Raw genomic sequence first — 13,208 nt, 5'->3', positions numbered from 1 at the left:
GACTTAATTTGGACACCAGCTGCACAATTCCCTGACAAAATCTCTTTTCAGAAGGATGCATTTTAGACTGGAGAAATAGTATAAGAGAAAAAACAGTACAGACTTGAGACATCTTGTTACATGAAGCTGCCCCCATACCCATTTATAAAACATTACATAACAAAAGACAACTGGACTGACCATTGAATCTTCTGAGAACTTGGCAATGACCCAACAGGTTGCACTGATTTCAAGGAAGGGAGGCCACTTAAGGTCTCCCAACATACGTAGCCTAAATTGACCGCTTCACTCTGCCTGAGCCTAAAGATAGGGCAAACCTCATATTTAAGTTTCCCCTCCTTGTCCTTTACTTTAAATCTGCACTCCATCAGTTTCTTTACCTGTAAATTCCATCTTGGAGACAGATGTAGTCTCCCGTTATGAACAGAACGAGAAAAAAATGAATTTAAGAGCAATGGAGATAGGATAGATTATAAACTAGATAGGATAGATTATAAAAAGAAGAGAGTAGTGAGGTAACGTTAAAGAAGGAGCTAAATCTACAGTTGTACTTATAACATCTGTAAAGAAATTAGAAGTCACTTGTTTATGTTTCTTTTCTAGTTGTCTTCTACTTTCTTTTCTTTTTGTACTATGGCTTTCTCTCTTAGTTCTTCCTTTCTCTTTAGAGAATAGTGTTCATTTGCTTGATTTTTTTTTCCCTCCTGTTTCTATTTCACAATCAGAATGTGGCTTCCTGTCATATACCTCCTGCTTATTTTATTTATATGTCAGCCCATCTCAGATAAGTGACTCTGGAACCAGTAGTTGTCAAATGTGGAATTCCAGATTTTCTCTTTCATCATCATTATTCAGTTCTTAAGTAACTGAGATATGCAGTTGATACTTCCCTCCTCGTAATCTAGTGAAAACAGCTTGCAGAAATCTTTTATTTATTTTTATAGCCCAGTTATAGGAAAATAGCCCAATCACACGATTCCTTTTGCCTGGTTAGGAACTATGCTCAAAAGAATGTAGCAATAAAAAATTATTGGGCATTCTTTCTGATCTGCAGTTGCCCAGTTTCAATAAAAATTCATCCTTTTGCACTTTTATTTGAAGGAGTTGCATTCAATTCTAAATGATTGGAAGGAATGTTCAAAAGTAAATCTTTACATTAACAGCTGGAATTTAAAATGGTAGTTTTAAAGTAGTTGTCTCCTCAAATTAGTTCTGGAGCTTATATATTGAGTATCTCATTGCATACATATCATATGTTGTGTATATCATAGAAGTTCCTTCTAGTGTACACATGTTCTAAAAGAGCCTATAGTAACTTTGGTGTTTATGCATAATTATGGATGTATATATCTAACAGGTTTTTACAGCTTTTCAGTATGGACCTACTGAAGGACTTTCATTCTGCATATAGCATGAAATTACATTTGCATATTTGTACATGTAGGTGTGTGAGAGCAACAATTTCTGGTACCTAAACCACAGTTCATTATCACATCTAGATGACAAGACTTTGTAGCACATTGCAGTATGAGAGTACATGGCTTTCATGGCCAGAGATGTCAGATTAACTCTCTGGCATTTGTGTTTAAAGGCTGTGAGTGACAGGTGAAGAGAAAGATCTTGTGTTGCACTGAAGTTGGCAAGCCACTATCATTGACAAGTTGGGGACTGATAAGGTTGAGATGGCTACTTCTCATGTGTATATGGGTATCCCTTTCTTCATCATAGCCAAGGCATCTTTGAAAGAAGCATATCAGGTTCAGTTTTCAGGTTTAGTTTATTTGTATGCCGCCCTTCTCCGGGAGGGACTCAGGGTGGCGAACAACTCCGAAGGGGGAAAAGGGACACAGACACAATACACATAATTAAAATACACAAAAGTCATACAGCCATACAAGTCGAGAGGGGAGGGGAACTCATCAACCCCAGGCCTGCCGGCACAGCCAGGTTTTGACGGCTTTCCGGAAGGCCTGGAGAGAGGTGAGGGTCCGAATCTCCGCGGGGAGTTCGTTCCAAAGGGCCGGAGCTGCTACAGAGAAGGCCCTCCCCCGGGTGGTAGCCAGATGGCATTGGCTGATGGACGGAACCCGGAGGAGGCCGACCCTGTACGATCTAACGGGTCTATGGGAGGTAATTGGCAGCAGGCGGTCTCTCAATGAAAGTAATTCTGAGAACATCATTTGAAGATAACAGCTTCTTGGTCTCCATTTCTTAGTCTCCATAAGCATGGTCTCCATCATAGTAGAGGTATACCTCTTTTTTACCTTAGCGATTTATTATATTGATGTAAAAAAAGGCCTGAAACATCCTTTAGGGTTTTTAATAAGTGGTGGGTAGCCAACTTAGCTGCTCAAAGAGAGTTGTGTTATTGCACTTGGGGTGAAGAGGAATTTCCAAAGATTCTTCTGAATTAGCTCTTAATACACTAGTGTTAAGTTTAGACGTAACATTGGTTTGTATATATTGGCTGTACTTGTGTACATTTCTCGGCCCATCCTGATACTATGCTCATCAACAGGGATAAAATTGAATGGTGGAAATTAGTATCATAGCTCATTTTTAGTAATTTGTTTCATAACTAACAAATTAATTGTCCATACTAAAGAGCACCGAGTCTCTGTTCAGCCACTGGTTCTCATTTACTCATCTTTAGAAGAAAACAACCCATATCTTGTGTTTATCATTCTACTTACTTAAACCTGGACAAAGCAGGATATGTGTTTTGCTAGAAAATATTAGCAAGAATCCAGAATCTATTAAAAATCTGTATGTTTAAAAATGAGGTAGCCCTTGACTTAAGATTACAATTGAGTCTGATATTTCTGTTGATAAGTCAGAAATTTGTTAAGTGAGTTTTGTCCCATTTTACAACTGTTCTTGCCTCGGTTGTTAAGTGAATCGCTGCAGTTGACAAGTTAGTAACTTGGTTGTTAAGGGAATCTGGTTTCCCCTTTGACTTTGCTTGTCAGAAGGTCACAAAAAGTGACCACAGGATCTTGGGCTGGCAGGAGGCACTCAGAAGGGATGCTGCGGAGGCCCAGACGGGCTGCGGCCAGGTGCAGGAACAGCAGCCCTGGGGACGGGACAGCGGAGAAGCAGGAGGCGGGCGGGGAGGAGGGCCCCTGAGCCAGCCCCACAGGAAGGCCCGACCAAGCCAAGGCCCAGCGCTCGGCGCAGCCCCATCACCACCAATAGGCAACACAGCAACAGTCATAAATATCAATCAGTTGCCAAGCACCTGAATTTTGATCACATGATCATGGGGATGCTTCAAACATAGCTGTGAAAAACGATCAAAACTCACTTTTTAATGCCGTTGTAATTTTGAACGGTCACTAAATGAACTGTTGTAAATCGAGGACTACAAACCTATTTGTCACTGGTGATTTCTTGTTCTCTTGGCATGGTATGACTACACATTTCACAGTATAGCATCCCCTTAGTCTTTCCTTTAGTGATGTTGCCATGATTTGTAGGCAGGTAAATTAGCCGGCTGTCGTAACTAATAAAATAAAGATAATAAACTGTTTTTATGCTTTATAGAAGCATCATTTATTGAATATTGCCTACAGAAGGATGTCATATGACTCTCTTATCTGCAAAGTTGAGTCAGCAAAGGATAACAGTCCTCCCCAGGAAAGGGGACTATCCCAGTCTCAAATATAATCTTGCATTACAGATTAAAGACATGATCTTTGGACGTGAACTCTCAAGGCACATCTGCTTCCATCATTAGATCAGGGAGAAATTATGACATGTTGCCCTGACTATTTGTAGTAACATTTCACAGGCTTGACAATAACTAATGTATCTGTGCGAGGCAGAAGAATTGAAAATAGCTCCAAATATATTTTTCACCTCATGATTTTTCCTACTTGGCTTTCATTAGCTGGGGGGGGGACCCTTGCTGATCGAATAAAATGAACTTAGCTACCTTGACTTTGATTTATGTTCCTTTCTTTTAAAGCAATTACTTCATGTGTTACTGATAGGTTTTTAAAGTGTGTGTTTAAATTTTGTGCAAAATATGCGAGACTGGCCAGCATTTCTTCATTTGCTGTATATATTCTTGGGTCTGTCTCAGAGGTTTGGGATCGTTGCCAATTGCTTTGCTGAAAACAATAGGGAGATCATCATTCCCAGAAAGTCATAATTCTCATGTATGTTCTGTCATCATGCTTGTTTCAATACAAATCTGTAATTTTAAAAAAAAGATTCTGTTACTCATCTTAAAGAATTGAATGATACACTTGAACATCTAAACGTTTGGGATATTCTATTTTTTTTTCTATTTAATTTTTTAAAAACTTTTGTATTATGTGTTTCTTTTAACGTTGTACGCCGCCCTGAGTCCTTGGGAGAAGGGCGGCATGTAAATCTAATAAACCAAACCAATCTAAACCTAAAACACATTCCAGTGCATATGCACTATTGTTTGGAACTAATTTTCAGTAAAACAGGGTCTTTAAATATGTCACAGCACTTAAGTGAACTTTTGAATCTCTTTTTCTTAATGTTATTGAGAAATTACACCTAACTTTTAACCTCTTTTTATACAGTGCTCACGTGTCACAAGTCAACAACGTCCCTGCTACTGGAGAGTAAGTAATTCTTTCTCTTTTGTCACTCTGCCCTTTAGTTCTTGTTGTATCTCATTATATATTTTGTAATTTGTGTGTGCGTCAGTGGTGGGTCCCGGATCCTGTTGTAACTGGTATGGTTGCAATGGGGCCCGGCATCCTCCACGCGCGCACAGCGTATGCATGCGACTTGCCGTCCAGTGACACCTCTGTGAAACTCCAGCCGAGTGTCATGCAAGCACGGAAGCACCAAAGAGTTTAAAGACAGGTAAGAAGGGCAGGTGGGCCCTCCAGAGCACCATACCGATACAGTACCCGGTGCTCCAGGCAGGCTCCAGTACGTCTGTACCGGGCTGTACCGCCTGCAACCCACCATCGGTGTGTGTGTAGCAAATGAACCACATCCTTGATAGCACTAGTGGTAGACGTAATAGAAGATAAGATTGTGATTGTGTAGTTTGAATGGTTTCAGTTGAACCATTTTTGTGTATCGCCGCCTACTGGAAAAAATATATCTTGGGTGTCTCTTAATGATTCCTAAACTGGGTGATTCCTAAACATGGTGCTGCAATGGTCTTTCTAAAAAAATGCTAGATTATGTGAAAGTTACTAATTCAGGAGTGTCAAAGTCAATTTCATTGAGGGAGTCATCAGGGTTGTGTTTGATCTTGGGGGACTGGGGTGGGCATGAGCAGGGTGGGTGTGGCCAGCTCGGCATCACTTGTGTCAGGGGCCCTGTGGTAGCCCGAGCGTTCTGCCAGCGAAAACGGGCTCCCAAACGCCGTTTCAGCTGCAATGGCCTCCTGCAAACCTCTGCCAATGAAAACGGAACTTGGGAGTACTGCCTGTAGCCCTCCCGAGCTCCATTTTCTGCTGCAATGGCCTCCTGCAGCCCTTTGTCAGCGAAAACAAAGCTCAGGAGGACCACACACAGTCCTCTCAAGCTCCATTTTCGCTGGCAGAGGCCCTGCGGACTGGTCCTTTTCTGTTTCCAGGGCAGCCCCACAAGTCAGACCCGACCCACGGGCCTTGAGTTTGACACCCCTGTTCTAAGTGAATGTAATAACCTGCCTGTAGGATAATATGTACAAAGAGTCCTCAACATAACCATTCAATTAGTGACAATTTAAAGTTACAACAGCACTGATAAAAGCGACATGATCATTTTTCACACTTACAACTATCGCAACATCCCCATGGTTATGTGATCAGAATTTGGACGCTTGGCAACTGGCACGTGTTTATGATCGTTGCAGGGTCCCAGGGTCATGTGATCGCCTTTTGGGTCGATCGAACAAGCAGAGTCACTTTGGAAGCGAAATTCACTTGACAACCACATTGCTAATTTAACAACAGCAGTGTTTCACTTTATAATTGTGCTAAAAAAGGGGGCGTAAAGCGAGGCAGAACTCAGATAACAATTGTCTTGCTTAAGAAATGCTGAGCTCAGCCGTGATCGTAAGTTGAGGCCTATCTGTAGCCAGCTAGACCAGTGTTTCTCAACCTTGGCAAATTGAAGATGTCCGGACTTCAACTCCCAGAATTCCCCAGCCAGCGAATGCTGGCTGGGGAATTCTGCGAGTTGAAGTCCGGACATCTTCAAGTTGCCAAGGTTGAGAAACACTGAGCTAGACAGTTGCTTGACTTTTTAAGGAAGAGTGTTTTTTAAAATGACTTTGAGCCAATCTGACCTGATCTGGTTTCAAGCCAGTTAAGTGATCTTGTTTCATATTTATTGTACAATCAAGATTTCTTCCACACAGGCAACGCCCAGTCTTGAGAAACACTACCTGTCAGTCTTCAGACTCCTTTCAACTGCATCTCTCAAAACACCCACCCCCTTTCTCCCAAAAGACAAAAAAAACATATTCTCCCCCCCCCCCCCCCGCCCCGGACTTTTTCCCCTCTTTAAGTATTCAAAAACCCAAGGAACCTCTTTTACCCTTAGAAGCAAAAACAGAGAAACTATTCCCCCCCAAAAAAACTCCCTTAACAAAAGAGAGTCTCTTTTTTTTTAAAAGCAAATGCTACAAGACTTTTTTTAATCAGTAGAGGGAGCTATATATTAGAAAAACACAGTAGGTAAAGAAGGAAAAGGTAGATTATTTTGATGAAGGCAGAGAATTATGTGTTTACAGTAGCAACTATCAAAATAGCATTATTAAAAAAAAATAAGTGAGCCAGTGGTGGTATCCTGCTGGTTTAACAACCAGTTCGGTGATCTCATGCTTTGTGCGCATAGTAAGTTCCACGTTAATTCTGGGGAGTAACACAACTGAGGTGCGGCAATCTACTCTGCCGTGCAAATCGGCTGAGAGGATATAGGTAAGTAAAGCGTAGGGGCGGGGCAGCCCACCTGATCGTCGAAGGGAACTGGTTCGCTCCCAGCTGATCATCGGAGCTACCGGTTCACCTGAACCAGTCCGAACCGGCTGAATCCCACCTCTGAAGTGAGCCACAGAAATTTCCTATATAAGAACTGAAAGTCAGAAGATTAGGCTGCATGAGTCCCCGAAGAATGGATTCAAAAAAACTATGTTTGCTCTCAGTCATACATTTTTTTCTGGATGAACTTGAGACCGTGTCTCTTTTTCCAAGTAACCGTACACAAATAAACACGGGACTCTGAAAGGGAGCCCTGCCCTGTGCCTCACAGAAAAAATGACTACAACTACCCTGTTTCCCCCAAAATAAGACCTCCCCCGATAATAAGCCCTACCCCAAAATATTGCAACACAGCAGCAACCATGAGATCACCACACTTGCCATCTCCTGCAGCTTAAAAATAATAAGACCCCCTGAAAATAAGGCCAAGTGCTTATTTTTGAGGGTTAAAAGAGAATAAGTCCCTGTCTTATTTTCGGGAAAACACGGTACGTTTATTAATCAGGTCTGTGCACTCTTCAAAAGAGATCCATATTGTGGATCTCATACAAATACAACCCACAGCTGTTCACTCCAAGAAAGAGTACAGATCTAATTTTAAAAAATTGATGAGGGGAAAGTAGTATCTCACATGTCTGAAAAAATACTTATTTTGTCAAGGACACAGCAAAATGAAAGACATTATATTTATGTTTTTATCATGTTTCCCCAAAAATATGACAGGGTCTTATTTTCTTTTGACACTTAAAATGAGCTTGGGGAGGTCTTATTATTTTTAAGGTGCAGGAGGCAGCGAGCGTGGTCACCTCATGGCTGCTGCTGTGTTGCAATACTTTTGGGAGAGCTTATTTTCGGGGGAGGGTTTATTTTAGCGCATACGCTCAAAAGCCCAATTGGGCTTATTATCCGGGGAAAACACTGAGCTTGTTGATTAGAAGGTCAGCAGTTCAGAGGTTCAAATCCCTAGCGCTATGTAACGGAGTAAGCTCCCGTTGTCCCAGCTTCTGCTAACCTTGCAGTTTGAAAGCATGTAAAAAATGCAAGTGGACAAATAAGGGACCACTTTGTTGGGAAGGTAACAGCGTTCCGTGCCCCTTCGGCGTTTAGCCATGCCGACCACATGACCATGGAGACATCTTTAGACAGTGCTGGCTCTTTGGCTTAGAAACGGAGATGAACACAGTCCTTTATGCCGGAAATGACTACTTTGCATGTGCGATGGAACCTTTACCTATAAAGGCCTGTGTAACTTATTTTGCTTTGACAGATTCTTAGAAAAGACAATCCGGACAGCTGTCGAACAACATCTGTTTGATGTTCATGGCTCTAGTGGTCAAAGTTCTGAAGAATCTGAATCTGGAACATCATTAACATCTTCTGGTGTATCTACTGGGCAGCGCAGGCGACATCATAAAGAACAAGATGAAGGCCGAAAGGCCAGAGATAGGTATGTTTTTTTCTTCTCTTTTCTTCTTCTTCTCCTATGAGAGTTTTAGAGCTCTCTGATAGGAGTTGTCAGATACTTGCAAAAAAACTGGTTCCCCCTCTCAGGTTAACAGGAAGCCTGTTGCATTCCAGAGCTAATATTCTACATATTCAAATTAATATCTCCGATGCCTTCCTATTCCTAGATAATTATGGAAAGAGGTTGGAATCATCACAGTCCTTTCTCCTCACTTTTTAAATTTTTATTGAAAAGATTTGGCAGAAAGTGAACATTTTGCAGACTATTTTATGTCAGTTTTTCAGTCTAAACTAATAAACTTCTGTTTACACATGGAACTTTTTATCTTGTGAAATAACTTATAATTTTAAAAGTTTCTCAAACTTTAACTGACTAACAGGTGCGTATTTTTTTAAAATAAACAATTACAAGTTTACAACCGGGGGGGCGGGGGGCGGCTAAGTTTTTAATGAATACTGCAGCTGAATTAGATCCAGGCATACATGATGTCTGATTCCATAAACAAAGTGTTTGAATGATAATCCGTACAAATTAGAAAAGCTTGTGAGAGAATTTCCTGTGAAGCTGTTCCTCTATTTCTGCTGCATCATTGACAGCAAAGGAGAAGTATAAATCTTAGAGGTTGTATACATCTGTTTGATGGAATTTTTTTCCGAATATTCTGATTTCCCTGTCAGGTTTGTCTAGACAGGGGGTATCAAACTCGATTTCATTGGGAGCCGCATTAGGATTATGTTTGATCTCAAGGGGCTAGGATGGGCGTGGGCAGGGCCACAGCGTCACTCGTGTTGGGGGCACCTGCAGTGGCCCAAGCACTCTGCCAGCGAAAACGGAGCTCGGGACCTCCCGAGCTCCCGAGCTCCGTTTTCGCTGGCAGAAGGTTGCAGGAGGCCGTCGCAGCCAAAAATGGAGCTCGTTAAGGCCACGCGTTTTCACTGGCAGAGGCACCGTGAACGTGTCCTTTGCTGTTCCCAAGGCAGCCCCGCGGGCTAGAACCAGCTTGCGGGCCTTGAGTTTGACACTCCTGGTTTAGACCTACATAATCAGAAATGAATGTTGCTTAGAATGCTTTTCATTAGACTGGACTCATTTTCTGTTAAGTACTTGACAGTAGGTATGGGAAATGCTGCCTCCTGCCATAGCATTTCCTCTTGGAAGTCATATTCTTTACTCTCATTTATATGGCAACCTTTTCCTATGGAATTCCAGGTAGTGTCCCATCCAGCATTGTTCAGTCTGCTTCACTTCAATTACATTGCTGCAGCATTTGGCTTTATGCTAGGCTAGATATGGGATAGGTAATTAAGCTTCTATGATACTCCTCTTTGTACCACCCTGAGTGAACTTTAATGTTTAAACATTTTTTAACCAATAAATAAAAAGCTTACACATCATACAATAAAGTGCCAGGTTCTAAACTCATATAACTTTCGGTATATGCCAGTATTTCTCAGCCTTGGCAGTTTTAAGATGGGTGGACTTCAACTCCCAGAATTCCCTAGCCACCAAGGCCTAATGTTAAAGCTGCCAAGTTGGAAAACATTGCCATATGCACATTGTTAGGTGACTAGAAGACCTGGCAGAGAATTGCCTCGACAGCTTGGTATTTATGAACAAGCACGTTTCAGCCATGATAGGGATTTTGTGAAGGTTTATAGTAGATTTTCAAAATTCCAGATCTGTCCATTGGACCCCTTATTACATACAGCAGGGGTGTCGAACTGGTGGCCCGGATGCATCACATGCAGGCCACGCCCGCCCCATTTCCGCATAGGGGAAAACACCACAATATGTCACATGACGGCATTGTGTCACCGTGAGTTTGACACCCATGCACTAGAGATAGACTGCAGATTCTTTGAGGGAAATGCCAGATGTAAGGCTAGATTGAGATGACAGGAAGTGTAGGGTGTAAATATCTTTCTAGAACTTGCAAAGTTAAAATAATTGCTCAGGTTGCCTTTATGAGTAATTGGAAATGATCTGGAACTCTTCTATCTTTCTCGCCCCATTCCCCCCCCCTCTTCTTAGGGAGGTCATCAATAAAGAGAATATCCCTTCTGGCTTCAGTAGCATTGAAGAGTGTATGTTAAATGCTCAGGAAGTGGAAAAATGCCACGAGAACAGTTCTGGTTACATAGGCGAAAGAAGTAAACCAAAACGCCAGAAATCCAGCACCAAACTATCTGAGTTTAACGACAACCAAGAGAGTTCTTTGGTAAGCAAACTTGTGAAGATTATGGGTGACTTAGTATGATCCGCAGTGGCGCTGTGGCTAGAGTGCAATACCTCTGCTGATCACCAGCTGCCTGCAATTTGGCAGATTGAATCTCACCAGGCTCAGGGTTGACTGCCTTCCATCCTTCTGAGGTGTGTAAAATGAGGACCCAGATTGTAAAATGGAGCAAAATTCACTTAACAAATGTCTTACTTAACAACAGGAATGTTGGGCTCAATTGTGGTTGTAAGTTGTGGACTACCTGTACGCATGTCATTGTTGGCTTTCAGCTTAACACTGTGTGAAACCAGCTATTTTGGTTTTATGTCATAGTTTTGTTTATTTACAGATACGTGCATGCATGCATGTATGCATACAATTATATATAGGCTATCCATTTTCCCACAAAGATTGTTTCCAATCTTTAAAGGCAATAAAGTAATAATCCAATTAAGTGAACCTATTCCAACGAAATTCTTGTGTCAAAGCACTCAAATGCCCTTTGGAACAAATAGTTTTGAAGGCTAGAAGACTTTCTTCTCCCAGAAGGAAGAATGTTCCAAAGTACAGATTATGGCTCTGCACTGTACATGAACGAGACTTGTGGCTTTGCTGCTTGATCAAGTAAGAAACCAACCATTTTCATAGGAAACCAAAGCTGCCAATGTATACAGGTAGTCTTCAACTTGCAACAGTTTATTTAGCAACCAAAGTTACATGGCCACTGAAAAAAGTGACTTACGACCATTTTTCACACGTACAACCGTGCAGCATCTCTGCGGTCACATGATGTACAAAGTACAGCCGCTTGGCAACTGATTCATATTTATGACAGTTGCGTGTCCTGGGGTGGTGTCATCAGCTTTTGTGACTTTCTGACAAGGAAATCCAGATTCACTGAACTGTGTTAACTAACTTAACAACTGCAGTGATTCATATAACAATTGTCTCGCTGAGCAGTAGAAATTTTGGGCTCCGCTGTGGTTATAAGTCAAGGACACATGTACAGTGGGACCTCGGGTCCCGAATGGCCCAGACCACGAAGAATTCGGGTGCCGACCAAAAAATCCGCTAAATGTTTTCAAGTCACGCACACATCCTCGGGTGCTGAATAAACACAGCCGCAGCTATTTTCCCTGCCATGGCGATTTCCCCTTTCACACCATGTGTGTGTGTGTGTGTGTGTGTGTGTGTGTTTGTGATGGTCACGACCAAATTGGGTGCCGACCGAAGTCCTGGAATAGATTACAGTCGGCACCCAAGGTCCCACTGTATTGGGGTGGGGCCCTTGGAACAGAAACACTTAAAATAACAGAGGTATTTCAAAGGAGGTTTATAATGCACATTTCGTATTCAACCTTTCTATGGATTCCCACTAATTCTAATTCCCTTTTGTGGGAGTAGTAAACTCATGATTGCCCATTGCCCAGTAGTCCAACATCTCTGTAGATCAATAGACCTCTTGCTGCTGTGTCCTTTGTACTCCCTTTCTATTTCACTGCCTATATCATAAATAGCATTTCTTAGTATTGTTGGAACACAACTGTGTCCTTCCGTTGAATAGGTGCACTGACAGTTGAAATCCCAATTACTTTTGGAGGTTTTGAGAGGTGGTGTTTAAAATGACTCGTTCTTAGCAATTGTCTTAATGTTTGACAGGCGATGGAAACTTTTGGTTCCTTGAAACATGTGGATGGAAGAGGACCAGATGAAATGGAGGTGTTTTCTGAAGAAAGGTGAGTTGCTTATAATTTACTCTGTCTTAAAATTAAAGATTTTTAACAATAGAAAGGGAAATAATATAAGGTGAGCGGTATCGATTGATAATTGCTATTAGAAAGAACAGGAAGCTCCTGTTCGTATTGTATTGTGTAAATGTGGTGTACGTCTAAGTTTTGTGTGTGTGTATTTTACATGTTTGTTAATAATAAAAAAAGAGAGAGAGAAAAACAAACACAATAAAATTAAAGATTTTTCAATGTCAGTTAAGGTCTGTACTAGAGAATCCAATTAAACTTTGAAAACAGTTTCATTACATAGAAAGAAAAAAAGCTAACTTTAGATTTTGTATGCCTGTATATCCCTTCCTTTGAAAATGCTATTTTCCAGAAAACGGTGTTTTAACGTTATAATGCATGCCTTATTTTATGTATTCATATTGTATTTCACGACTGTTAATGTTAGACTGATCTCATGGCTTTTTTATGCAAATCTCAAAGAAGGAGTTATAAAGCACAATTTGAAATTTTAACTTTTATTTTCATCCACGTTTTAAAAAAAATGTGGTTTTATGATTATTAAAAAATGGTTTGTTGCTTTGTTTATAGCATGTTTCTTAATACTTCTTTCTTTTTTTGTAGCAAAGACGGCAGAAATGAGGATGATTTGTTAATGCACAATCAGGTTTGTGTCCATTTGTACCATTTGCAAAATAATAGCATATTGCTTTTACTTCATTATTAATGTTGTTACTTTGGTTTTGTTATTTACTTTACAACATTAATGATAAAATGTAATTAGAATGTGGAATATAATTCAAGCTATGTTTGTTAGAAACATT

At 41.0% G+C, this 13,208-nt stretch overlaps 1 protein-coding gene across 3 annotated transcripts in view; it reads left to right on the top strand.

Moving 5' to 3' along the window:
- FAM13A (family with sequence similarity 13 member A) overlaps positions 1-13,208 on the top strand; it is a 161,113-nt gene that overhangs the window by 105,351 nt on the left and 42,554 nt on the right. For all 3 annotated transcript variants that reach the window (XM_087724101.1, XM_087724102.1, XM_087724103.1), the window contains 5 exons: positions 4,560-4,601; positions 8,233-8,412; positions 10,462-10,648; positions 12,308-12,384; positions 13,009-13,051. In XM_087724101.1, the coding sequence (XP_087580227.1) occupies positions 4,560-4,601; positions 8,233-8,412; positions 10,462-10,648; positions 12,308-12,384; positions 13,009-13,051 (529 nt within the window). The remainder of the gene's footprint in view (positions 1-4,559; positions 4,602-8,232; positions 8,413-10,461; positions 10,649-12,307; positions 12,385-13,008; positions 13,052-13,208) is intronic.

The sequence above is a fragment of the Thamnophis sirtalis genome, unplaced genomic scaffold, assembly GCF_051295495.1.
Source record: "Thamnophis sirtalis isolate CommonGarterSnake01/CBP01778 unplaced genomic scaffold, rThaSir2_p1.2 scaffold_10, whole genome shotgun sequence".
Lineage (NCBI taxonomy): Eukaryota > Metazoa > Chordata > Lepidosauria > Squamata > Natricidae > Thamnophis > Thamnophis sirtalis.
The sequence above is the reverse complement of the archived record's forward strand: the minus strand, read 5'-3'. Positions and strand labels throughout refer to the sequence as shown.